This window comes from Balaenoptera musculus, chromosome 7, assembly GCF_009873245.2.
Source record: "Balaenoptera musculus isolate JJ_BM4_2016_0621 chromosome 7, mBalMus1.pri.v3, whole genome shotgun sequence".
In the NCBI taxonomy this organism is placed as follows: domain Eukaryota; kingdom Metazoa; phylum Chordata; class Mammalia; order Artiodactyla; family Balaenopteridae; genus Balaenoptera; species Balaenoptera musculus.
The window spans coordinates 69226434-69252513 of NC_045791.1; the positions used below are offsets into that span (position 1 = coordinate 69226434).

Sequence of the window (26080 nt, forward strand, 5' to 3'; positions counted from 1 at the left end):
TGAGGCACCTCGTGGGCGCACTAACACAACAAAGGTTCTGTTGTGCTCCACAACTGCACACGTAGGGTGGCATGAGGCACAGAACCAACTGTCAACAACCTGTGAAGGGTATAATCATTTTACTGAATGGTCATTTAAATTGTTTAAAGGCCTTTAAATAAATGAAGAAAAAGAGGAGAGAGGGAGTGGGGTGGGGGGGAGAGAGAGACAGACAGATAGACAGGGGAAGGGAAGAAGGGAAGGAGAGAAGAAAGATCTCTTAGAGGAGCTGTCATACACACTGCTTGATGGGGACTAGACCTATGACCAGCACTACAACAAACCCCAATTCAAATAAACACAACAGAAATACACCCAATATATCTCAAGCAATGCTTTTAATTATTTAGCTTCTCACAGTACTCACGTAACAGAAACTGACAAATCCATGGTTTCCTCTAAAAGTAAACATGAAAAACAATATCCCCAAAGCCTCTTGTTGCTCTTTTTCTCTTCCTTTAGCTATTTTTATTGCAATTAAAATCACAATAAAAATAGCTACACCTAGCTTGTTGGCCCACCAGGAGCTGCTTTCTTCTACTGTCGGCACCTGTTCACCCTGGCGCAGGTGAGGCCCAGTGGCTGTCTTGGCTGGGATGTCCCCTGGGAACTCCAGCAGACTGCACACGTTATGCACACACACATTTTGTAGTACACACACCGCCTCTTGGTGAGCACAACCACAAACACATCTGATATGTTTATAATATAGCACCAATAAACAGAATTACAAAAAAATAAAAATCAGATTAAACTGTAACAAAAACGCTATTACAACTGTTTACACTTATAAAAGTCATCATCTTCATAAATCTGAATGGAAGATACTTTGATTTTTTTATATCAAAGTCTATGTGAAAGCACAGATTAAATTTAGAGTATTTCACAAAAATAGCAAAGCTCCTGATATTAAAAGGTGTCTGGCAAAAATAGAGACCCGTAGAACACTGACACACTGCTTCAAAGAGGAAATATCATTTGGAAATCAATCTAAAGAATTCCAAACAGGCAGCCACACTCTCATTCAACGATTTAGAAAAACGCTATACTAAATTTGCTTCCGTAAAGCAGTGCCCAAATGATCTGTGTGTCCCTCCTCCATAACCCTTCTAGAAAAGGGAGATTCCTCATTCTTTATGCTGCTACTCTTTATGGCCCCACCACAGCAAAAGAGCCTGCGTTTGATTCTTAAAGAGAAGTTAGCAACATCTTAACCCTTGGATTGTTTTGCCATGTTAAGATCTTTTCTCAGACCGATGTTTTGGCCTCTTTTCCTCAGGGTCAAAGCTCATGGTTAGTCCCTCATTTCACTCTGGAGTCTAAAATCATGAACCACAAGAAGAAAAATGATTTGTTCTCTATAAGAAAGATCACAAATCTGTTTTGTAGGAAATTGTTATAAACACGTATAACTAAACAATTTTTAAAAATAGGCCAGTCGAGGGGCTTCCCTGGTGGCGCAGTGGTTAAGAATCCGCCTCCCAATGGAGGGGACATGAGTTCAAGCCCTGATCCGGGAAGATCCCACATGCCACAGAGCACTAAGCCTGTGCGCCACAACTACTGAGCCTGTGCTCTAGAGCCTGCGAGCCACAACTACTGAGCCCGTGTGCCACAACCACTGAAGCCCGTGAGCCTAGAGCCCGTGCTCTGCAACAAGAGAAGCCACTGCAATGAGAAGCCCATGCACTGCAACGAAGAGTAGCCCCCGCTCGCCGCAACTAGAGAAAGCCCGCGTGTAGCAATGAAAGACCCAATGCAGCCAAAAAAAAAAAAAAAAAGAAAAAAAGAACTGTTGTAGAAATTCAGGTGTGAACACTATTGAGACCTGAATTTAAGGAGTAAAAAAAAATAAAATAAAATAGGCCAGTCGACTTGAGGTTAAATGCCTTCAATTTCAACATACAAAAAAATGTAAAAAGTAATTCTAAATTCTAATCTTTATATATGTCTATAAAAGTCTTATCAAAACTTTAAAATATAACCTTAGGAAATGTTTCTCTTTATCACAGTTATCAAACAGTTAGTTGGCTATTATTAAAAAATAAAAACTAAGTCATGAATATTGTGAGACCCAAGGCTGTGGAGAGATGGCTGTGGAGAAATGGCCCCTCACACCAATACTGTGAGACCCAAGGCTGTGGCGAGATGGCGCCTCATTTCTAAAAGTCTCTTCTTCTACCTGAGTCATTGGAAACAGTAGGGCTGGAATTCTAGTCCCAGGGCTGCCTCTAAAAAGCCCTGTGGTCTTGGACAAGTTATTTAACCTTCTGAAACCTCCATTCCTCCACCGTCAGCGTTTTCCAAACATGTGTTCCAAGGAATATTAATCTCATGAAAAAGGGTTCTGTTGTCAAATTAAGTTGGAGAATGCTGCACACAATTTCTCCTCTTTAGGAGGTTCACAATGTGCATTAGCATTATTAAAGGCTCTGAGAAGTCCTGCAGTACGTTTGTTTAATCATGCATCCATCTTAGTTGACCTCAGGATTCCTTTACCTACTAACACTTATTAGCATCCTGTGGACTACACTTTGGAAGATACTGGTCCAGTGTATCTCAGGTCTCTTCCAGCATTTACACTGATTACATGCAGGAAGAGCAATGCAGAGTCTTTTGACACAGGTTCTGGGGATTAAGAGAGGATTTAATGCCCTGCAGTTGACAAGGCACCTATTCACATTAATTGGCCCCTTGAAGATCAACATGATCCCTTTGTTCCTAATGAAAGTCTTCATTCAAGGATAGTGGTAATGACTGTCACAGAATCTTGGTGGCCACCTACAGTACAATACACAGAACTGTCCAAGAAGGATCAGTTATCTTCAATACAGTTTAGTTTTCCTTTCCAGTGTGACTTTTCTCCATCGTGAATGCTTTTGCCACTGTTCCCCGGCACAGTTCTGCCCACCTTTAATAGCATCCCTGCCCTTCTCCACTTCCTTGTCCAAAATAAAGTCAGTTTGCAGGTAGACTGTCAGGAGTCCTCAGGTTAAAGAGCTGCTCTTCCAAGAAGGCACCCGCAAGGCCATATTGTTCTTCATGCAGCCTAATTTCTTCAGGCGACAAGTGGCTTCCTCCAAGAACAAAGTCTGCAAACCTAGTAAGTATTTGTTTTAAATAAAGTTAATGTTATCACAGAGAGGTTTATTTGGAAGATAACATGTTCCCTGGCTACTTATCCCCTTTAATTAAATTTGACTTTGCATCAATAGAGGATGGCATTTGCACAGTGGGTGTAAAAACAGGAATGGCTTATGTGATCCTTCTCTAGACGTTCAGGGAAAGGATCGAGAAGTAGGCAGACTTAGGAGCACCTAATGCTGCCAAATATACCCATTCCTGCTTTCTAATTCCTTCTTTCTCTCTTTCTTATTAAACGTATTATTTATTCATTATTTTAGTGTCAAGACTTTCCCCCTTCAATCTTTAATTTAAGGGCCCTGTCGTTTGGATAAAGCTAGGAAGAAGGGAAAGCAGTAGGGAAAAGATGCTGGGGCAGAGATGTCTTTCTTGGTGATCTTTACAAATGACTTTTCCTCTCCCCCGTAGGAAGAGAAGCAGGTGACACATCCCATTCCGTCTCCCTTCTCCTGTGAGTTATCTTTATGGCCTTCCCTATGAAACACATCTGATCAACATTTATTCTGACACTGGCAGTTCCACGGGGCGAGGCAGAGCACTGAAGCAAAAGCGACTCTGACAGCTTCCATGTCATTTGCTATCCAGGGAAGTTGTCTGTTTCTAGCCTGAAGTATCTGATCCAAACCATCATGTTATTTTCACGGTAACTCCAACCCAAGCTGTGTCGCGGACAGTGGAGCGAGGCTTACGTTTTAGGCGCCCGGAGCCTGGAGACGGCCAGCCAGGACGGGAAGCCGGGGCTGCAGCAGGCCTGGCGCAGGTCCTCCAGGGCGCGGGTCGTTGCAGCATCGGCTTGTTCCCTGTACTCATCTTCTGTAAGAAACTTAACCACCAGCTTTTCTGATGTAAACCATTTCTTCATTTTCCTAAAACAGGCGGCATTTGGTTGCTAGATTCCTGGCCATATTTGGTTGCTCAATTCAACCCTTAAGATTTATAAAAATACATTTCTTCGACAGTAACGGTAATAATTCTTAACTTCCTCTATATCATACTATACTTTATTATTGTTATCATGACGGAGGTTTACAGAACGTGTAGTTTGGGCCTAACAGTACATTTCCCCTCTTCCTGGACCATCTGAAATAATGTCCTACGGCGTTTGAGGATCAATTTCTGATAGAGATGTTGATTGCATTTTTCTTCCTCAGTGATTTCAAATCAGACAATTACAACTCTGGCTTCTTTATGCTTGCCCTGCTGATTTTCTTAGCAGCAAGCCTCTGAGATGTCCTTTTATGGAGACCTAGCAGAATCACTTGCCTCTTAGTCTGAACAGAGAAGCCAGGAAGATTTGTGGAATATCGCCTCCACCTAGTGGTGGGGATTCTGACTAATCTTAGAGGAAGTAAACACTGTACAAGGGTCGTGTACACACAGTCATTTATAATAATTCTTCCTCTGCTACATGCTGAGGGGCTCATGATTGGAAATTTTTTCCAACCAAAAAAGTCCTAAAGGGAAGAATCTCATAAAAATGGTAATGATGAAAAGGTTTTAACATATATGTTATACTTACCAATGAGTTTAAAAAAAAATGTTTTTACGTGGTTTAAAATTTAATTTAACCAGAGATTCCCAAATATAAATGAGCATCAGAATTACCAGGAGGTGTTTTAAACATACATTTTCTTGAGGTTTGGGACCTGAAAAATCTTTAAACTTTTATTAATTGTCTGGTGGTTGATGAGCTGAATTAGGGAACCACTGACATTATTTCCTTCTCCTTTTCTGAATACCTAGACTGTCTCCCTAGAGCAAAACTCCTGGGCTCTGAAGAGAAGGCTGGGACACAGTCCTGGCTTTGAGGTTTACCCACTGTGTGAACTGGGGCAATTCCTTCACAGTTCTGAGCCTCACCTTGCTCACATGGAAAAAAATGAAAGCAACAAGGAGGTCACTGTACAGATGAAGTACATTATTTTGTGTCAAGTGCTTAGCACAGTGAGTGGTCTATAATAAGTGTTCAACAAAGATAATCAAAAGAATAGCTACCATATATTATTAAAATATATTCAAACAGCTCTTTGCAAACTAGAAAGTACTATACACATCAAAGTATTTCCTCTGGTTTATTATTTAACCTATAAGTTCCTGTTTTATCCCCTAATGTTTCACATAATTACTCACTAGCAAGATGAGAAGTTGAGGAAGTTACAATACATTTTGATCATTACGTTTGTGTTAACAGAACGCATAGCAAATGCATTAAAGGATCACCGTGCAGGTGACAGACCACACTTTGCTCTTGGCAGGGCAGTGGATGTTTAAAGGGAAAGTGGAAGGAATTCTCTCTTGGGCTCCTCGGGCCACAAGCCTGGCAAAGGACCAGAGGTCTGAAGGATGTGTAGTGGCCACTGTCCTCCTGGCAGAGGGACCTCTGAGACCCCCAGTCACTGTCTACCTCTGAGACCGGGCAGGGGGAAGCAGTCAGCATCAGTCCCCCGACCCTGCTGCCTTTCAGTCTCCCTGGCATCCTCTGCAGAGAGGTCCTGCCCTGTCGCTGGTGCATTTTAACCCTGTGACGTCACCACACATGCAGTCATCAGATCCAGAAACTACCAGTTACCAGAGTCTCCTTCCTCACAGCCAACTTTACCTTGTAAATATTAACTCCCTCTTCCTGCCTTGATCTCACTGCCCCACTCCAGGCCCTCATCGCCTCTTGCGTGGATTGCTGTGATGTCTGGTGACTGGTCTCCTGCCCCAGAACCTCCCCTTAACCTCCACCCTCTGTGCCAGAAGACAGATGGGCCCCTCCTACTGCCTGAGGCATGTTCATGGTCTCTGCTTTGATTTTTGCTTGTTGAATGTATTTTTATTTTCAGATTAGTTGCCAACATTTAAACATTGTGTCAGAATTTACATTCTAATCCACATTCCCAGCTTTTCTAGAAACCCAGAAGAGCCGGCCAGGCGAGGCCCATATTCCCACATGGCAACAGTCAGCTCAGGCCGAATGGCAACTGACCCCCTTTCAAGGAGGCAACGTTGTAGAGTTTCACACAGTCCTCACTGCTGCCTTCCCTCTGCTCGGCCTCATTCCTTCAGTACCTTCTGGGCCCCAGGCATTTGATTTCTAACCCTGTCGAGGCAGCAGTCAGAGAGCACTGACGAAGATGCGTTACGGCCAGCTGCCTCCGCCGCGTTACAGGATCAGATCAGATTCTGCAGCAGGGCCTGCGATGCCTCCATGACCTGGCCGACACCCACCTCGCTCGCCGGCCCTGCGATGGTACCAAACTGGGCTTTCTCCCCGTCAGGAAGGCCCTTCCTACATTTATTCATCTGGCTGTTTTGATTCATTAAAATTCAGCCCAGTGACCTCCTCCAGGAACTTTCCTGAACTTTTTCTACACACCACAGTTCCTGTGCAGGCCTACTTTAACACTTCAGGGCTACAGAAACATATGCCTACGCGTCAACAAGTGCACCTCGAGGGTAGGGACCATCTCCTTCACCTGTGCACCTGACAAAAACAGGTGCTCAGACTCCATGACTGAGGACATCATAAAGCCGTGACAATAGAAGCTGTCTCATCTTTCTTTCTGTCCTTTCCAAAGGCTTAAGCCTTATCTTAAAACTTAAGAAAAAAGAAAGTCCGAATTATATAAATCATAACTTTCAATCATTTGTGATTCATTTCTGTTCCCTAACTCTTATCTCATATGCACAATTACCTCTAAGGCAGTCCTGGGCCCTAAAAAAAGGAAACGTAGAATGAAAGTAGAAATTATAGGCAACCCCGAGCCCAAGTAACTTTGCCACTGATTTTAGTGACTTCTGGGTGAGCTGTCAGTACCTAGCGATCGGTGGTGCACCTCTGACAGATGAACGACGACTAGCAACGGAGATGGGATCAGATGCTTATTACAATCTCTAACTGTCCCCCTCTCAGAGGGAAATATCCAGATGAAGTGGAGTTAATTGTGAGATTAACTATGATGTGTCCAAAAAACTCCCCCCGCAAGATAAATAAAACCAGAGCTCAAAATGTCAAATTTATGATGGAAAAATAAAAAAAAGATACGCACCATCTCACGTAAGCGAGCGCTCGCAGTGGGAAGTGCAGGACCTTGGATGACAGGACGAGGAGCATCACCGCACAGGCGACCTGAGGAATGGCCACGCCGGCGTAGACCAGGAGCAGGGAGAGGAGCTGCAGCGTCCACGCCAGGAGGGTCCTGCTCCTCTCCTCCACGAGGGGCCCATGCTTGTAACAAATGGTAAAGCTGACACACCCAACTACCAAGACGTAGCCTGTAAAAGCAGAAGAATGTAACATAATATAACGCTGAACTGAAAAGTTATGGGAAGAAAAACCGGCAGAGCCATGACTTAGAGCTAAGAACATATCAGAAAACCTTCATTTTTGTTTTCTTTTTCCAGTGAAGTTGAAAAATGCATTTAGGGCTAGTTATTCCCTCCATGTGAGATATTAGGCTGACTTTTGTAATAATTAAGGATGTATAATAATAAATTATTATAATATTATTAGGTAAGTATCCCTATTTTCTGGTCCAGAGTCCTAGAGGGCAAATGTGATCACAGTTGCTTTGGTCAGGAATAAGCCTCAGTGTATGTCACAGTCTGCTACAAAAGCTATTCCTAATTTTTATTTTCTAGTCACTAAATGAAAATATAATTTTACAGTGGAGGGATCGGGCTGTCACCCTAGTAATCCAGTGCTCAGTTTCTGTATTACCAAAAGAGGGACAGTGAGATATTCTGTGGTGTCTCCTGTTGTGATCCAACGTCATGTGCACATTGCCTCTTACGTATTTTGCCAAGTGTTTCATTTGTATGTAAGCAAGCCTCAAGATCTAATTTCCAGCTTATAAAAAATACAGGGGAGAGAGAAACAAATTAAATTATACTACAAAGGAATAATCAGAGAAATCCAGAAAGTGGCACATTCTATAGGACAACTTGGTCTCTTCAGCATATCATTGTGATGGAAAAAAAAAAAAACCCAAAACCTGTTATGGATTAAAAGAGACTTACAGGACACAATAGATGCAAAATGTGATTCTGGACTATATCCTACCTTATACAAAACAAGCATCAAGGATGTTTAGGAAATTTGAACATGGCCTGCATAATAGATGATTTTATGTAACTATTCATTTTTTTAGATTTAATAGTTACTTAACTATAGAGGAAAAGGCTCTTGCCTTGTAGAGATGCTTAGTGAAGTATTTAAGGAAACACACCATAATAGCAATAATTAACTTTGAAAATACTTTAGCGTAAAATGAAAAATGGGCTAAAAACATAAAACCTTCAAGTGAAACAAAGAATTGATTGCTTTTGTTCTGGGTGGGTGGACTTATGGGAGAAATTTGGCACTAAGAGGTTAGGAGAAAATTGATTCTCCCATTCTCTATAATTTCCCAAATAAAACACTTTAAAAAGTTGGGTTTTCCTTTTTTGTTTGTTTTTTAAAATAACATCAAACAAGAAGAATAAGTGTCTCTGTTTCTGAAAAGTCAAGTTTTCATTAGTCATTTATATTTAGGATTTCTCACCTTTCATACTGAATAAATTAAGAAAAAGAAATAAAGAGCCACATTTTAGAGAAGTTTTTTCATTACAATTTAGATGTGGTTAGAGCGTAACCACAACTCAAAGGCACATGCAGTCAAAAAGGGCAAATGCTTTTTTGCTCTTTTGATCATTAGTATAGAAAACTAAGAAGGATGTCACACAGAAATAGTCTAAAATGAGAACTAGTGAACTGAAATCACCAACCATGGGAATAAAATAAAATATTATTTTTAACAGTTCTTCTCCTTAGTTCAAAATGAAAATTTGGATGCTGGAGAGAAACGTATGTCAAAAGAAGGCCCCTGGCTGTACGTCTCAGCTTTACCAATAATAGACCATATTTTTTAAAGCTTTACCTACCTAATATATATATTCTGTTTTCACACCACAGCCACTTCAGATCTTCCATCAGTTGCCACACAATGTAAACTGAAGCAAACCAACAACCAACCATTAGAGCCCAAAAGGTGCTATACTGTGTGTGGAAGAAAATAAATGACACAGTTTTTGGTTCATTCACTCTCATAAAAATAAACAAATAAACCCTTTGTATTCAAAACTTCTATATCAAACTGCACTGAAGTCAACTCAAGGCACTCTTCTCGAGTCTCGTTAAAGGTCTGATCCACGCACCAGCAGCTTCGATGTTACCTGGGAGCTTGCTGGGATGCAGACTCTCAGGCCCGCTGAGACTCCTGAATCAGAGTCTGCATTTCAACAGGACCCCCGGGTGACTTGCATGTACATTACAGTTGGAGAAGCACTGTTCTAAAGAATAAATTTATCTCAAAATAATGCTGGTGTTGCAAGCTTTCATCAGAGTAACTACAACATGAGCATCACGAACTAATATATATGTATCCGCAACTAAGTGCGGGGCATTCTTTTATTGAAGGTGTTTTGGGGGAACTAATAATGATGAAGAAATCCCCAGATGTAGCCATGCTGTTATTCAAGGCCCCAATGGTTCAGCATCATGACATTCCTCAGCTAAGCCAAGAGAAATTTGCACTCAGCATAGAATAAGCCCCCATCACTCATAAGAAAAACGTATTACCTAGAAAATAAAAGGGTCTCAAAAAAAGTATCGCCAAAACTTAATACTTAAGCCTACACATACTAATAAATAAAAATGGAATCTCTTGGAAAAGATACAATTTAAGCCAGTTTATACAATGTAGAAATACGGTTTGAATTAGGAACTTTCATAATAAACATGAATTAATTTTAATCAATTTTTCATGTTTATGAGATCATGATTTCCATTTTTTTGTTCATTTGTACATGGTATACCTACCTTAGGAATGAACTTTTTCACCAGCAACAGGACAAAGACTAATGTCATTAGAATACCTAGCATAGTCCCCGAAGAGTAAAAGAAAACAGGGCTCCTGTCAAGACAAGCAGATAAAAGCCATTTAAATGCCAAGTCGCTCTTTCAGTATTAGAAACATGTTTAACTTGACAGTAGTCATAAAGATTACTAAGAAGAAAAACTCAGATGGCAGCTTTAATTACATCCTATACCCTTAAAAAGTGAAATCTCTACTTGAAATTTATGGTAAATAGCTTGCCACTAACTCGAAACAGAATGTCTGAGTTATCTTCTATGTTTAGAATCTGGTCCAATAATAATTATTGGAGCACCTATCACATAGCAGGCACTTGTCTGAGAGCTTAACATGCTCTCACAACAGTCCTGTGAAACAGCTATCCATGTCTAAATTTTACATGGGAGGAAACTAAGGCGCCAAGAAATTAAAGGCTTTCCCAAGTCAGTATCTGCCAGTTGGAGGATTCAGACCTGCAGCACAGCTCCTCTGAGTCCAAGCTCTACTCTTCAGGCTATGTAAGCAACATCCAATTTATTAAGACCATGGAGAACATGAAACACACTCTCTTAAGCCATAAGGAAAAACTTGAAAATAAACAATGGCCAGAATAGCAAGTTAAGAAGTAAAATATTATTGGAAAGAAATTCCTTTTTCATGAGAGAAGTTATAAGAAAAAAAGTATCAGGATAATATGTTAAATTCAACTTTCTGTATCAGAGCCACAAATCTAGGAAGTGGTGCAAATGTAAGAGAGAGGAATGCACCCAGCATCAGAAAACCTGAGTATAAATTTCAGCCCTGGCAAGACTACTCATGTAATGACGGATGTTGGTTTTCTCATTTATAAAATGAGAACAATAATCCAGAGCTCACATAGTTGTTAAGAGAATCAAATCGATTAAAATATTGTATAGGGGCTTCCCTGGTGGTACAGTGGTTAAGAATCCGCCTGCCAATGCAGGGCACACGGGTTCGAGCCCTGGTCTGGGAAGATCCCACATGCCGCGGAGCAACTAAGCCCGTGCACCACAACTACTGAGCCTGTGCTCTAGAGCCCGTGAGCCATAACTACCGAAGCCCGTGTGCCTCAACTACTGAAGCCTGCCCGCCTGGAGCCTGTGCTCCGCAACAAGAGAAGCCACCGCAATGAGAAGCCCTAGCACCGCAACGAAGAGTAGCCCCCGCTCGCTGCAACTAGAGAAGGCCCGCGCACAGCAACAAGAGACCCAACACAGCCAAAAAATAAATTAATTAATTAAAATAAAATAAATGTATTAAAAAATGTATATTGATATGTAATACAAAATAATGCACGTGAAAGTACTCTGTAACCAGTACATATCATACTATACAAACAAATGTTACTGGTTTTAAAACCCTTCAAACACTGTCTTCAGACCAATTGTTTGCAAAATCTAAAGCAAGACCTACAAACTAGTGTGGAAATATTCAGCACAGGGTCAAAAATGTCCTACTCTTTTTGATTCACAAATTTAAGAAAGTAAAAATGAATACTTACTGACTCAAGGTCTTTGCATAAAAGAAGAGGAAAATGCCTGCCACAAACACAAGGAAGAGTTTGAAATCCACAACTGGAGCAAAAAAGACACAGACACACAACAAACAAAGATTTTGTGTCAATGTAGTGTTAGTGAAAAAAAGTCAATTTACTGAAATGTCACTCCAGAAAAACTGATTCCAGAAATCAAGTATAATAAAAACAGACTTACTATTTCGATTCACGCTTACTGTATAGATAAATATCTTCCTGGCAGGCTTCACAGAGAAGCACACAGTCTCCCCATATGGATTGATGGTTATGGTTATATCATTAGACTCCTTTGGTGTCCAAAAGTTATGAATCACACACTTGATAATAGACAGAATGGTTTCTGGATACTGGCAATTATATCTTTCTGTGATATATACGATACTGAGCAGGCCTGAACTGGTAATTTTCACCTACAAAACAAGAACAAACAAATTCACAAACACAGAAGTTAAAACTTCTTATAAGCTTCTTAAAATCATGAGAAAAGGAGTAAAGAGAGCCCAAGACTGGTTAAGTAAAGAACACTCAGAGGTACTTGGCAATGTTCTGATCCCAGGGACAGACCCAGAGATCTGTGTTTAGTCAACACACACTGGAGCACAGACACTTTTTAAAGTGGATGTTTCTTCCCCTGAGTTGTGGATGATGGAATTCCCTCTTCCAGCAGGTTATTGTGGCCAAGGGACATGTGAAAATGGATGAGACAGAAAATAATAGGTAGCAAACTATTTGGTTATAAACCTAATGAGAATAGGGTTTATATACCTACCACTTCTACTGTGATTGAGAAAAAGCATTTCTATCTTACAGATCAGCTGAGCATATGTGATTCAGGCTTCTCTCACCATGCCCGCTGAAGAAGGATCAGAACCCAACCCCAGGTCCTACTCAAGTCTCACAGCAAAGAACCAACTACAATACTAAGCAGATGATGACAGCCCAGGGATCATTAAAGGACAACTCTGCTGCTGCCTTTGTCCCTCTCTGTTTCTCTTCTTTGTCCAAGGATAGGGCAAGCCTGAAAAGGGGAGAGAGAGCACCAGCTCTGAATCTCAGGCATCAGGTGAAATCACCCATTATCTGTCTACCTATGCCCCGATTCTCTTGGATTTTAGCTCCTGGCTCTCTGTTGCTCTCTCTCCAATTCTACTTCCTGTCATATGTCTCTGGGATTAAATATACACAAGATACACACAAAACTCCTTCCAATATCCTGTCCTCTTGGCTCCTTGAACTCCTCCCCTCTTATGCTCCACTCACCTCAGCTAATCATGCCTGCGGCCACACCCTGATCTTGTCAGTCCCAAACTGCAGCCCCCAACACAGGCTGCATGAAATGCACCCCACTAGCTGACCACCACCTCCTATCTTTCCAGCGTGCCCCCCTTAACACCCCGACCCCAGCAAGCATTAACCCCAGCAGGGAGCAAGCACCTTTCCTCTGCTCCTCACCCTTGATGTCCTCAGCCCCTTCTTTTCCAGCAAGTTCCATGATCAATCATTATAAAGCATTCCCTTATATGCACCCTTAACTTGTTTGTACCCCTTGTGCTCTGTCACACTCACTTGCAAAATCCAACCCTCCACCTATTCCACTTTTGCATCTGCACCACCGATCATGCTGGAGAAACTCGCAGTGCTCTCACTTCAAACCCTTGACTGTGAAGCTGAAGCAGGACCAGAAGGCTGCCGGCAATCATACCACACGTTCCTATCCAGTCGCTCGTCCACTCTCTTCAACGATGACCTCACGGCTTCTCCTTCCTCAATACCCCAACGACCCCTCCCTCCCTCACTTCTGGCTGGTGATCCTTCCTACTTCACAGAGAACGGAAGAAATCGGAAGAGAACCGGGAGGGCTCTTATCCCCATATCCACCCACCTGTCAGCATCTGCAGGCACATGCTCTGCTTCTGGCCTGTGCATTTCCGGAGGAAATTTCTGCCACAGAGGAGATTTACATGCTCCATTCTAAAGGCAAGCCCCCAACCCGTGCACTGGATCCGATCCCCCTCTGCTACTCAAGGACATCCCACCAGTACTTCTTCCCGCTCTACGAGACCATTCCTATCAGCTTACAAACATGCTGGCATTTTTCCCACTTAAAGAAAAACACACAAAACCCTTTTATTGACTCCATTTTCCCCTTCAGCTATCACCCCCTTTCCTCGCTTCCCACTGCAATAAAATTCTTTTTAAAAGTTGCCAATACCTGCAGCCTCCGGTTCCTCTCCCCCGTTTCTCTCTTTAGCCACTTCGGTCAGGCTTTCATTTCCAACAGGCTGCCCTTGACAAGGTCATCAGTGGCCTCCATGTTGCTAAACCGAGTGGCCAACTCATTGCCAGTCATTCTATCTGATCCGTCAACAGAGGCTGGCGCTGCTGATCACTCCCTCCTCCCTGTCGCACTTCCTGGGGCTCCCTGGGCACCTCCTTCGCTTGTTGCCCCTTCTCTCTCTCCTCTGCTGGCCCCTTCCTCCTCCCAGACCTCTTAATATCTGACTGACCCAGGCTCAGTCGCTGGTCCTCTCCTCTTCTCCGTCTAAACTCACTCCTTAGTCCCATGGCTTTAAGCACCATCTATAAATATGCATCACCACTTACTTTTGTAAAAAGAAACACAGGAAAGATATACCAGAAACTAACAAGACTGATCACCTACATGGGTTGGGTGGGAAGGGATGAGGGGGAGTGACACTTCTCTGAGAACACCTTTGTGTAGTTTTGACTTTTGAGCCATATTAATATTGTACATACTAAAAAATAATGATAATAAAATCAACCAGGATGAGGAAAAACTCTGAAATGGAAACAAATAAAAACAAGTGTATTTCAAATGAATAATATAACCATATTGAAGGGGGATGGGTAGGAATGAATTAACCCAAGTAACTTTTGAGCACAATATGTAGACTGTGACCCCTCAAACTGAAGATAAAACACACTGTAAACAAATACTGAGCTCTTGTCACTAGGTTTGTTTTTCACAACGGTATGGCTTAGCAACTCTGAAATTACTCTAGGATTAGGCAAATAAATCAATATATTGACGATAATTGGAACCAGGTTTCTCACAATCAGAGAAGAGAGTTATAGATATGGAAAGGAGAAAGACTAGAGTGAACCCAGTGGTGTTGGAGAGATCAGAATTCATGGTTTTTGAAGACAGATAGACAGGAGGAAAGAAGAAAGAAAGGAAGGAAGAAACAGCCATGTGTATAGGAGTGTGGGTGTGTATATACACATATGACAATGATATCCGGTAGTAATGAACACACCTGACACTGAATGCTCCTTGGAAAAATGTATGACTCCAGAGCTGCCTCTAAGAAATTACAGGATAAGCTTGGGAACATCTTGTTTGCCAGAAGGTAAAGAAGTGCTCAAATAATGACAGGCAAAAGTTAAAGGACATAAGAGCTAGTTCGAAGGGGCTCCTACTGGCCAAATCTAGGACAATTTGAATAACAAAACAAATAAAAGAGTAAGGAATTGTAGTCCAGCAAATGAATTGGCAATCCATGAAGCTATATGGATATAAATAAATTGGGGAGGTAAAACTCTTCCTTATAGAAGAATGCCAATGAATGTAGAAGGAATAATGGAATTAGAAAATCACCATTTGATAAACATCCTGATGATAATCGATTCAGGCAAGCATCATCAACAGATAATAAAACTAGGGGGTGAAAGTTTGATGAGGAATAGAGTATATACATAGTCTCAAATTATCCCCTCAAAACAGTCATTCATTACAGAGGTGAAAATAGTTATTTTACAGTGGTAAAACTGTAAACTGACAGATAACACCTTAACCAAGTGACCAACGTGGTATATATTATCAGTAACAGTACAAAGCAACATCAAGTGCCTATTGATATGATGATGTCCTAGCTCTTCCCTCAGATACCCTGTTGGGTAACTCACATCACTGAGATCTTACTCATGTGTCACCTTTTCAATGAGAATGACCCTGACCACTCTTTTTAATACTGCAACTTGCCTCCACCCACCTCTTTCCACTTATCTCACTCTACATTTTTTTTTTATAGCACTTACTAGTTTTATAATTTTCTTCTCTTTTACATTTATGGCTAACCCCACCCTACCCCCTACCCCCATTCCCAAGAGTGTAAACATCACAGGAGCGGGGATCTATTTTGTTCACTGATGGATCCTAAGAGCCTAGAATAATTCCTGGCACTTAGTAGGTGCTTAATAAACATTCATTAAATGCTGAAGGAAGGAAAGTGCTAGGCTATTAAGAGTAACTACTGGGCTTCCCTGGTGGCGCAGTGGTTGAGAATCTGCCTGCCAATGCAGGGGACACGGGTTCGAGCCCTGGTCTGGGAAGATCCCACATGCCACGGAGCAGCTGGGCCCGTGAGCCACAACTACTGAGCCTGCGCGTCTGGAGCCTGTGCCCCGCAACGGGAGGGGCCGCGATGGTGAGAGGCCCGCGCCCCGCGATGAAGAGCGGTCCCTGCACCGCGATGAAGAGTGGCCCCCACTTGCCGCAACTAGAGAAAGCCCTCGCGCGAACCAAAGACCCAGCACAGCCAAAAATAAATAAATAAATAAATAAAAATTTAAAAAAAAAAAAAAAAAAAAAGAGTAACTACTATGTTGACCACACCTGGGATCAGAGGTAACTTCAGAATTTCTATAGAGAAGGGTTTGAGATAGCAATTATTTTGGAAAGTAGGCGACAGGGTATTGCCTTGAGCCATGTCCGAACAGCAAGCACACTGCACTCAGATAGCATATCTACTTGGAGTGGTTGGAGAGGGGCTGATGAAGAGTATGGAGGTTAATGTCCCCTCCCATAGCCTCCCCCGAACTACTGTGTGTAATCCCCCAGGCAGCTTTCATACTGATACACAGCTCTGTGTCCTACAAAAGCTACTTCTACTCTTGAAATAGTACGTTTTTAACTCCCTGTTCCTAAGACATAATTTGAAAGTAGGCTCTTACCTGCACAGTTGACCATATATACTTCCATTTCACTTGGGATTTTTGATTGTAGCAGTAACAGTCTGACTGAGACGTTTTAATTAAATCCATTTCCTTCAAAGCTTTACATCTTGGAACTGAGAAACGGAAAAGAGAATATATTTCCTAAATATGTAATTGCCCAGAATCTTATCTTCTTTCTTTTTTAATCACAGGGTTAATGATGGCTGTTTTTATAGTCTATGGCCAGTAAATTCTTCTACGTGGTAATTATAGTCCTTCAGTCTCTCCAATCTAGCAGGAGGCAGACAAAAAGATTACAGTCCAGTACCAAAACTCTTATGACAGATGGAGGGACTGTAAGAGCACAGAGAATAGGCACTTCTTCAATCTTGACGTAGAGGGCAAGGATTGAGGGAGGCTTCCCAGAAAGGAGGAAACGTGAGTGGAGCACTGAAGCACAGTCAGAGGCAACGAGACAGAAGTCAGGGGGTGGGGTGACAAATGTGTACAGAACCATGGAGATGAGGGAAATCATGAAAGTGCTTCGGCCATTCACGAGGGCCGTGTGTAGGGAATACACAGGACATTTCAACACCTGCAGCTAGAGAGCTAGGTGGTTTCTATTACACTGACAAGTGTGGACTTCCCACAGAAAGCAGAGCATTGAAGGATTTTAGGTAAGTGTCAAAGTCTCAGCAAGATACTGTTGACATTCCAAAGGGTTTAACTGAGAAGAGTTCAGTGAAGATGTAGGCAGGGTTAAGGCGTTAACAACAAGGAACCGTGAAGTTCCCAGGCACCAACAAGAGCAGAAAGCCTTCAACATCCCTAGGCCTGAAAAGGCAAAGGGAGGACCCGTTGTTACTGGAGCCAAGAGGACAGTAGTCTAAGGGAATGCAAACCCTGCCAGAACCTCAGGGGGAGCTCTCTCCTGCCCTTCCGTCAGTGCCTCTCATCTGCCAAACCCAATCGGAAGCCAGAGGGCAAAGAAGCCCACAGAGGCCAGCTTCCAGGAACTGAGCAGGGGAGAGCAAGGCAGAGAATGGATCTGTGGGAACAGAGAACACAGTCGTGTCTTAGAAAGAGCATTCTGCAAGCCATGCAAAATGTTAGCGGGGAAGAAGACTGAAAGCAGAAGAACTGTGGAGGCTCCCGAAGCAGTCTAAACAAGGAACAAACTAAGTAGGCAGGAGAAAGAACAGATGTAAGAGCACCTAGGAAGTGGAATCAACAGACTCAGAGATTCAGAAATGACTTGATGGTTCTGGTGAGTGGGATAAGGAATACTAGAGAAGAAGCAAAAAAAGGGGAAGAGTTCAATTTTAGAAGTACTGAGTCTTGGTTGGTGGGGCTAGGTGAAGATGGATAGGTCTGTAGCACAGAAGTTTGGCTGGAGACAGATGTAGTACATACATATGTGTGTGTGTTCTGTGTAATACACAAAAATATTTTATATATAGTATGTAATATATAATACAATATAACACAGTATAACAGAGAGAGAGAGAAGACAGGTGCTGCATTACAGATGGTAAATGTAGTAAATGCCACAAGAAAATTATGAAGTAATGGGGTTCATTTTATTCTGAGGCTGCTGCTATATTTGAATTTAAAATGAAGTGAGATAAAAGTCACAGATGCTTCTGGAGCCAGGATAGGGTATCACCACTACGTCTGTCAAATATGAAACAGCAACAGGGAACGTTTATGCGCACATCGAGAAACGGGCCTTATGCCCAAACCCCCGCTCCTCTAAGGAGAGTGTGATCAGCTGTTTCTCCAGAAAAACCTGAAATGAAGCTAGAACAACCTGCTACACCAAAGTTGGGGAAGGATCGGGTAACCAGTAATAACAAGTTGACAATTACATCCATTTAGGGAATGACACTAAGTAAGCCCAGATAGATCCTGGTCTGGCCTAGAAGCATCCTTAGCATTAAGCTGGAGAAAAGTGAAGAAACAGACACTGTGAATGCCTATCACTTCTGGAAATACAACTGCATAAAAGTCAAGGTTCTCAGGTGGCTGCACAAAGCAGGGAAGTTACACGAGGATCCAGTACCCTCCACTGTGATGCTGTGAAACCATTTAATCTTTACTCTTAACATTGTGATGCATATGTTTTTAAATATACCAAGAAGTTTGCAGAGTTTGAGAGTCTGAGATGCAAATATAAGAATCCAGGTTAAGAGGCAGATCTCAAAAAGGCATGAGAAGGAAGCTCTCGAGGCTCTCTTTTAAATATAGGCTACAAAAATTAAAAATGCATTCTTTCATGGTCTGTTTATACACAAGGGCAAAAAAGAGAATGCAGAACAGTGTTAACAACACACAAAGCAACAGATGCTGAGGAGCCTTCTTGGGTACATCTGAGACACAAATGACTCCTGGCCACGGGCTGCACAGGGGACAGGGCCCTCCCGGGACCCCAAGGGGCTGCAGCTGGCCGTATGAAAGGCGCGTGTCCAAGGACGCAGTGCGGATCCTGGAAGGGCCTGAGCGACTGCCATGATAACACACCACGCACGTTAAAAGCCCTCAGCTAGTGAGTGGCAGGGGCGGCTCCGGACTCGCCTTCTGGTATCCCATGTCCTGCCTTCCACGGTCCCCTGTGGGCTCTCTAAGCAGGAACAGGGTGAAATCGGGCGGCTGGAGTTGAGAACCTTATGCTGGGAGTCCCCAGCGGAAGAGGGGTTCCTACCTATCGTTGGGGAGGGAGCACACTCTGGGGCTGGGGGCAGGTGAAGAGCGCGAGGTCTACGGTCTGCAGACCCCAGCAGCCCAGACCACCATGAGAACGTTAACTGCAGCCCGTTCTTTCTTCAGGGTTACTCCTAACGCCACACGTGTGCTCACTAGGGGCTTTTCTTGTGGTCTTTCCAGGGTCCCTCCGTGCATCCCCTCTCCTAGAGAGCGTTCCACTACTTCAAGGGCTGAGTCAATTCCCCTAAGTACACGAACTACCCTCTTGTTAGTGGTCTGAGGAAAAACCCTTTGGAGCCTGAGCTTTGCAAACAAACGCTGCCTTCCAGTGAGGTTTTTTTTTTTTTTCCATTTTGGTCCTGAGACTGTCTCCTAAATCATTTGATATCTGTAACTCTTCAGATAAGAGCCAGATGATGCAATTTGGGTAGAGTACAATAGCTTGAATTTAGGAGTAAATGTTTCTCTGCTGTCCAGGCCGCAGTCTTCTTGCACTTGGGTTACTATAAGGGACTTCTAGCTGGTCTGCTTCCAGAATCGCCCCTACGATGCTCCCCTACAATCTGTTCTCTAATCAGTACAGGGACCTTTTAGAAACATCAACCAGAGCACAGCATTTACCTGCTCAAAACCCTCCAATGACTTCTCATCACACCCGTAAGAAAACCCACCCTCCTTTCCTAGGACCTGGGTACCTCCGACCTTTCCTCCTGCTTGGCCTCTCTGGCCACACCACCCGTCCTGTCCTCAGGATGCCAAGCCGCCCCTGCCTCAACCTTTCCTACATGCTGTTTCCTCCACCTGCAACCGGCTTTCCCCAGATCTCGGCAGAGCTTGCTCCTTCTGATAGATAACGTATGTATTTGCTCAAAATTCACCTTCTCAGGAAGGCCTTCTCTGACCCCACTGTCTAAAATGGCACACTCCAACCCCTTTCACCCACTTTCTTCTTACTCTGCTTTTTTCTCTTCATATTATATATGTATTTTTTAGTTTATACTCTCTTTCCATGAAGTTAGGGACATGGCATGCTCATTACTGTATCCGTAGCATTTAAATATTTGTCTTTCATGTGTGTGTTGTAATTCGAGAGGATTGGTAGGTTATTTGGGCGTGCATTACCGACCCAGTGAAAGCCTGGCCAATCTTTATAAGAGGCTGGCCAGTGCCAGCACCGTAAAAGGGGGTGCATTCTGCTCTTCCCCTTGAAGCAACCTAATGCTGGACACCTGTCCAGCCCGTGCCATTGTCATCCCACCCACAGAACCTGCAGGCTACGCCTCCTCCTTACCCCACCCCATCATCAATGTACCCTTAACTAGAGGGCGGAGAGCTGTAACCCTTAATACCCCTTGGGCTGAGAACCCTCTTCTTTCTCCTCACCAGGCAGAAGAGGGCAGAGGGAAGCAAGAGGTGGCGATCAGCGTGTTTTTGTTGTACTCTATGTGGTACATCAGTGTACTCTGTGTAAAGACCTCCCAGTTAGAAGAAAAGAACTTGCTCTGATTCCACCTTGGTCTTCAACCAGATTAAGGAAAGTACAGATAGGGGTACGTTGCCCTGATTCTTGATACTTATAGAAACACTACTAAAAGCATGTTGCAAACGGCGTCTCCCCTGGAATTCTCCAGAGCGGCCTCTGGCTTTTGAGGTGAAACTGATGTTGAATTCACACAATACATGAGACATTACAGACAAGGTGTCAGCATTTCATGGTGCCCTCTGGTTGCCCTCATTGTTATCACCTGTCTCCTCAGGTGAATGCATCTCAATCAACCCACACAAGAATTCCTAATTATCTAAGGAACTAGAAACTCACAGCCACAAGAAACCACAACCCTAGCTCCAAGGGAGTTCATGTGAATCTTAAGCCATGGGCAACTAGCATAAGACAGTGACCTGGACAATCAAGATCCTATCGCAGCTGGCCTACTGCCTTCCTAGAGGGAGCCAGAGCTTTTAATCTTAGATTGTTTATAAACGTCTTTCCTAGGCCTCTCCTCCCTTCAGTAATCTTTTTCTACAGACATTTCATTATTCAGCTTCTACTTCCTCTATCTCTGCCTGCGGGTAGGAAACAGAAATTATAGCCAGCTTGACTGCTTAGCTGAACTCTATCACCTGTTCCAGCCCTGACACTGAGGGCTGTGAAGCTGCTGGCAGGTCTGGAGGCGTCCTTTATTCATGCAGTCTCAGTCTTTGCCGGTTCATTCAGCTAGGATTGGAACCTCCTGGTGTCAGATCTGGGCAAATCCAAATATATCACAATATCAACAACATCCCCTCACAAGGCAATCCAGAAAACAAAAGGGAATTTCTAGGGATTATTAAAAATGTAATAATAATCATTCACTTGGTCAGACGAGAACAACACCTGCCTAGGGAGAGCCACTGCTTCCCCCTGGAGCTGAGATATGTCTCCTCCCCAGAGGGTGCTCCCATAACCTAGGCATTCACTTCCTCAAGCCTGATTCAGGTCAGGAGAGGGGTCTGCAAGTGTGGGCTATCCCAGCTCTGCCTCATTTCCCAAATACTTAGGAGTATAAGCAGGACCAACCCCGAATGCCATGCTTATTAAGGCTACCCCAGCAAGGCCATGCACCGAGCACGGCCCTCCTTAACTACCTGCAGTCCTCGGCAGGCCCTCTTGAACCTTTCAATAAACCTGACTCCTGGAGAACAGTGTATTTCTGGACAGTTGTGCCCAAACTGCTATGACAAAGTGCAATTCTTTACATTACCAAAGGATTTGAGTCAGGGTTACCTTTACCAGTGAAATCCCTTAGTTCATTTAAAATACCACTCAATTTGAAAATATTCAATTAATCTAATGTTAGGACTACATATCATATATAAAAAAAGAGACAACTGCACATCACTTGCTTTAACTGATAAATTAAATTTAAAATTACTCTTTTGTACTACTGTTGTCATTTATGTTTTCCTAAATGTACAAAGATATAATTAAGTTAAAGAGTTTAGTCATAAACTAAATTACCTTTTATTTTAAGGTAAAAATATTCAGTCAAAACTTCAGAAAAGGGCAGGCAGTACTTAAACCTACTTACAGAATATGCTAAAAGTAAAAAGCACATACACTCTTCTAATCTAGCAGATCTTAAACAATCTCCAACATAAAAATATTTCAGCAATGTTCCTTCTGAAAATTTAACCTTACAGGGTCCTTATGGGAAGAAATATCTTCAGATGAAATTATAACTGAATAATAAAATCACTTATTAGACTGCCACTTCCTCCATCTGGCCTACGTAACTGCTTTTCTTTTGGGATAAGGGAGGGAGAATAGTTAAAACAAAAAGCAACAAACCTTAACTCCTTAGAGTTCAAAGGGAGGAAGGATTTTTCTTGGTATTATTTTGTAAATTCAAATTCAAAGTAATTAGCATGTAGTATCCAAGTTACAAAGGATCTTCTCTATTAACCCCAGTTGTTGTTCTTCTAACCTGGCTTGAATATGAATCTTGATTTTCATTTCTCCAAGAATGTGCATAGAGAATGGAACTGCAGCTATCACATGCTAATGCACATTCAGGCCTGATTTTAACTTCAAGTACTGATTTTCTTCTCCATAGATGAATTTGAAAGCTGTGGTTTCAAAGGGCCTATTGCTATGGTTCATTCCTGGGCGTGAACGTCATCTCAGGACATCACATGGTTTCTAGGGACCTCACAAACTATGGGTGACTCTTGTCTTCAAGTTTCTTTTCCTCTCAGCCCGACAACTATCCGCCTGTCCTATATCAACTGCCTCTGACCTTCCTCCAAATAGGGAACCAGAAAGCTGGCTTCAGTCTGGATGTTCTCCATTCCATGGAAGGGTGTGTGTGTGTGTTGAAGACAGAAATTTAGAACAGGAAATATCATTTAATCCAAGCTTCTCACATTATAGTTGGGCCCTATTTTTTGAAAAGGAAGTACCAGCTGTTTGAGTTCAGGGTTCCTCATAAAACTGCAGACTTTTAGAGCAGCAATGGGTCTCAGACCCAGTCTAGTCCAGAGGTGTCACTGGCACACCACAGTATCCAGGATGCTTCAAAGTCTCAGTTGTGAAGCCCATCTGGAAGGGCAAGTGTTGCTATAAGGCTACAGAAGTTGCCATTTTCTTAGCTCTGGACTAGAATTTTATCAACTCAGTGGGCATCCTGCATGTCTCAGGCAGAACAGAAACATTTATGTATGATTTGATTAACAAAATAAAGAAGCTGACATTGTTAACACTAAATCTGGTAGCATAAAAACCTGAAAAACAATGGGTTCATTGAGGCAAATAAAAGGTAAGGAAATTATTGGAGAACATTCAGTAATAGAACATCTTCATCTTTACTGATGAGAAAACTATGGCCCATAAAGATTACGTGCCTGGACCAATGTAATTCTGCAAGTGGGTGGCTGAATGTAATGACCGAACTAGAGAAATCAAGGTTCTGGATGCTGGTCCAAGGCTACTTACAATTTTCTGGCTGTTGCCATGCTCACAAACCCTCCTTCTTAGACAGATCTGTGATTTATTTGTTCATCAGTATATACTGGTTACCTCTCTTACTACCAAGCCTTTGTTCCCTCTTTTGTAAAATGGGTATATAAATGGTACCTACCCCATAGGGCTACTACGAGTATTAAATAAGATAATGCAGTTAAAGCACTTTTAACACTGCCTAGCACATAGTAAATACTCAACAAATGTCCATTCAGTGAAAACTGGTATAGAAGAGTCCCCCAAGGCGTACCTCACTGCAAGATACAGAGGAGTTGGTAGCTCCAGCTCAATCTGATAACTGCCTTTATCCTTAGACAAACAGTCCTGATTTTACTGGAGGGGAGCAGCTATGCCCAGCTAAAAGCCCACACTTGGTTGCCTCCCTTGCAACCAAAGGGGGGCAATAAGATGAAGAGAAGTTAGTGGACAGGGATTCCAGGAAATCTTTTAAAAATAGTGAAAACAGTGAAAAAGTTAAGCTCATAGCAAATTAGTAGCAGCTGTGGAGTTAGAACTCCTGCCTTGCCCCACTCCAGACAGCCCATAACAACACTATGAACAGCGACCATTTCTTGTTTCCTCTGTACCAGGCACACGTTAAACATCACAGTAATCCTGTGAAATATTATTATCCGTGTTTTACATGCGACCAGTAGTAGCATGACTCACTCAATCAAGGTCACAGAGCTAGTAAGAGCAGGGGAATTTCAGTCCAATTCTAAAGCCAAAGCTTTTACCTTCTCTAGTCTTGAGTCCAAAGTTTTAGCTAGATAAATAATAATATTTTCAGCCTAAGTTGATGTATACAAATGCCCTGTGTTGAAAGTCGGGAGACTAGGAACATCTGTACAGTGACTATCTGTGTGTCCTTGGGCTAATCAAAACTTCTCTGGGCTTCGGTTGCTTCTGTAAAACGAGGGAACTGTGCCAGAATGAACTCTGCAGTTGCTTCTCATCCTAAAATTATAGTGTCCAAGTGCCAGCAGAGACCAGGGAACCCCAAGCAGGCGGTAAGGGAGGCCGCGCCCGCGGAGGGAGCCTTAAGCCCGGCAGCGAAACAGCTCCCCGCGCCCCGCCGCCGGGGAAAGGAGAGCTTGGTCCATCACCGGGGAGCCGGGCGAGACGGGGGGAGGGGGCGAGGAGCGGGGGGGACTAGGGAGCGGGGGAGCCGAGGAGCGTGCGCGCGCTCGCCGCCCGTGCCCGCGGTTACCTGACAACGCCGCCTCGTTCTCCTCGCCGCGCACCGCGCCCGCCGGCAGCACGGCCAGCGGCGGCAGCCAGAGGAGCAGCCAGCACGTCCCCGGGGGCGGCCGCATCCCGCCAGGGGGTGAGCTCCGCGCTGCCCAGCGGCGGGACGAGCCCTGGGGGGCCCGCTCGGCCGAGAGTAGCGGAAATGGCGCGGGGCCCAGAAGGAGACCAGGGGTCGGTGCGGCCTGCTCGCGGGAACGCGGAGGTCCCGCCCCCGGCGGAGGAAGAATCCGCCGCCGCCGCTGCCCCGCTCGCGCCCTGTCCCGCCCCTCCCGCCTCCGGGGCCCTCCGGGCTCCGCCCCGTCTCACCCTGGAGGGTGTGGGGAGGAGGAGACCCTTCGTCTGTGAATTGTACCTAAAACTGCCCTGACCCGTGACTGTGGGGCTTTAGGGCTCAGTTGTCAGGGCTTCTGAGAGTCATACCCCAGGAAGGCGAAGTCCCTTCAGCAACCCTCTTATTTAGAAATAAAAATCAGTTTATTTTTCCTTTTTGTTTCTCATTTTCCTTTTTGTTTGTAACAATAACAGATTGGCAATTTGGTTGCTTAAATAGCATTGACTTTTCACATTTCAGTATAAAGAGCATGTAAAACGTTCCCTCACCAATATATCCCTTAAAATTAGCGTGTGTGTGTGTGTGTGTGTGTGTGTGTGTGTTTAAAAAGATGTAGAGAACAGGATGGTGGTTGCCAGGGTTGGGGGAGGTGGGGGAACTGGGTGAAGGTGGTCAAAAGGTGCAAACTTCTGCCAGTTATACGATAAATAAGTTCTGGGGATGTAATGGTGACTAAAGTTAACAGTACTGTAACGAATATTTGAAAATTGCTAAGAGTTGATCTTAAAAGTTCTCGTCATTAAAAAAAAATGTGTAACTGTGAGGAAAAGGACGTTAAATAAATTTATTATATGTGCAATATATACATATATCAAATCATTGTGTTGTACCCCTAAAACAAATACAGTGTTATATGTCAATCGTATCTCAATAAAACTGGAAAAGTATCTTGAGTGGTTTTAATATCGATAATGAGTATAGAGCTTGTAGTCTTAAACACTATT

At 43.3% G+C, this 26080-nt stretch overlaps 1 protein-coding gene across 4 annotated transcripts in view; it reads right to left on the reverse strand.

Moving 5' to 3' along the window:
• Window positions 1–25243, reverse strand: part of NEMP2 (nuclear envelope integral membrane protein 2) — a 34478-nt gene extending 9235 nt beyond the window's left edge. Inside the window, exons 1-9 of one of the 4 annotated variants that reach the window (XR_005020706.1) lie at window positions 24984–25243; window positions 16591–16706; window positions 11795–12026; window positions 11584–11656; window positions 10028–10121; window positions 9091–9205; window positions 7218–7443; window positions 3873–4049; window positions 2951–3139 (exon numbers count right to left, since the gene is read on the reverse strand). Coding sequence is in view for 3 of the 4 variants with exons in the window: in XM_036858932.1 (XP_036714827.1) it covers window positions 2998–3139; window positions 3873–4049; window positions 7218–7443; window positions 9091–9205; window positions 10028–10121; window positions 11584–11656; window positions 11795–12026; window positions 16591–16706; window positions 24984–25089 (1281 nt within the window). In the remaining variant the exon portion in view is untranslated. Of the gene's footprint in view, window positions 1–1793; window positions 3140–3872; window positions 4050–7217; window positions 7444–9090; window positions 9206–10027; window positions 10122–11583; window positions 11657–11794; window positions 12027–16590; window positions 16707–24983 lie in introns of those variants that run through there. The other 3 variants (XM_036858932.1, XM_036858933.1, XM_036858934.1) reach the window with 3 other exon arrangements.
• Between the last annotated feature and the right edge of the window lie 837 nt (window positions 25244–26080).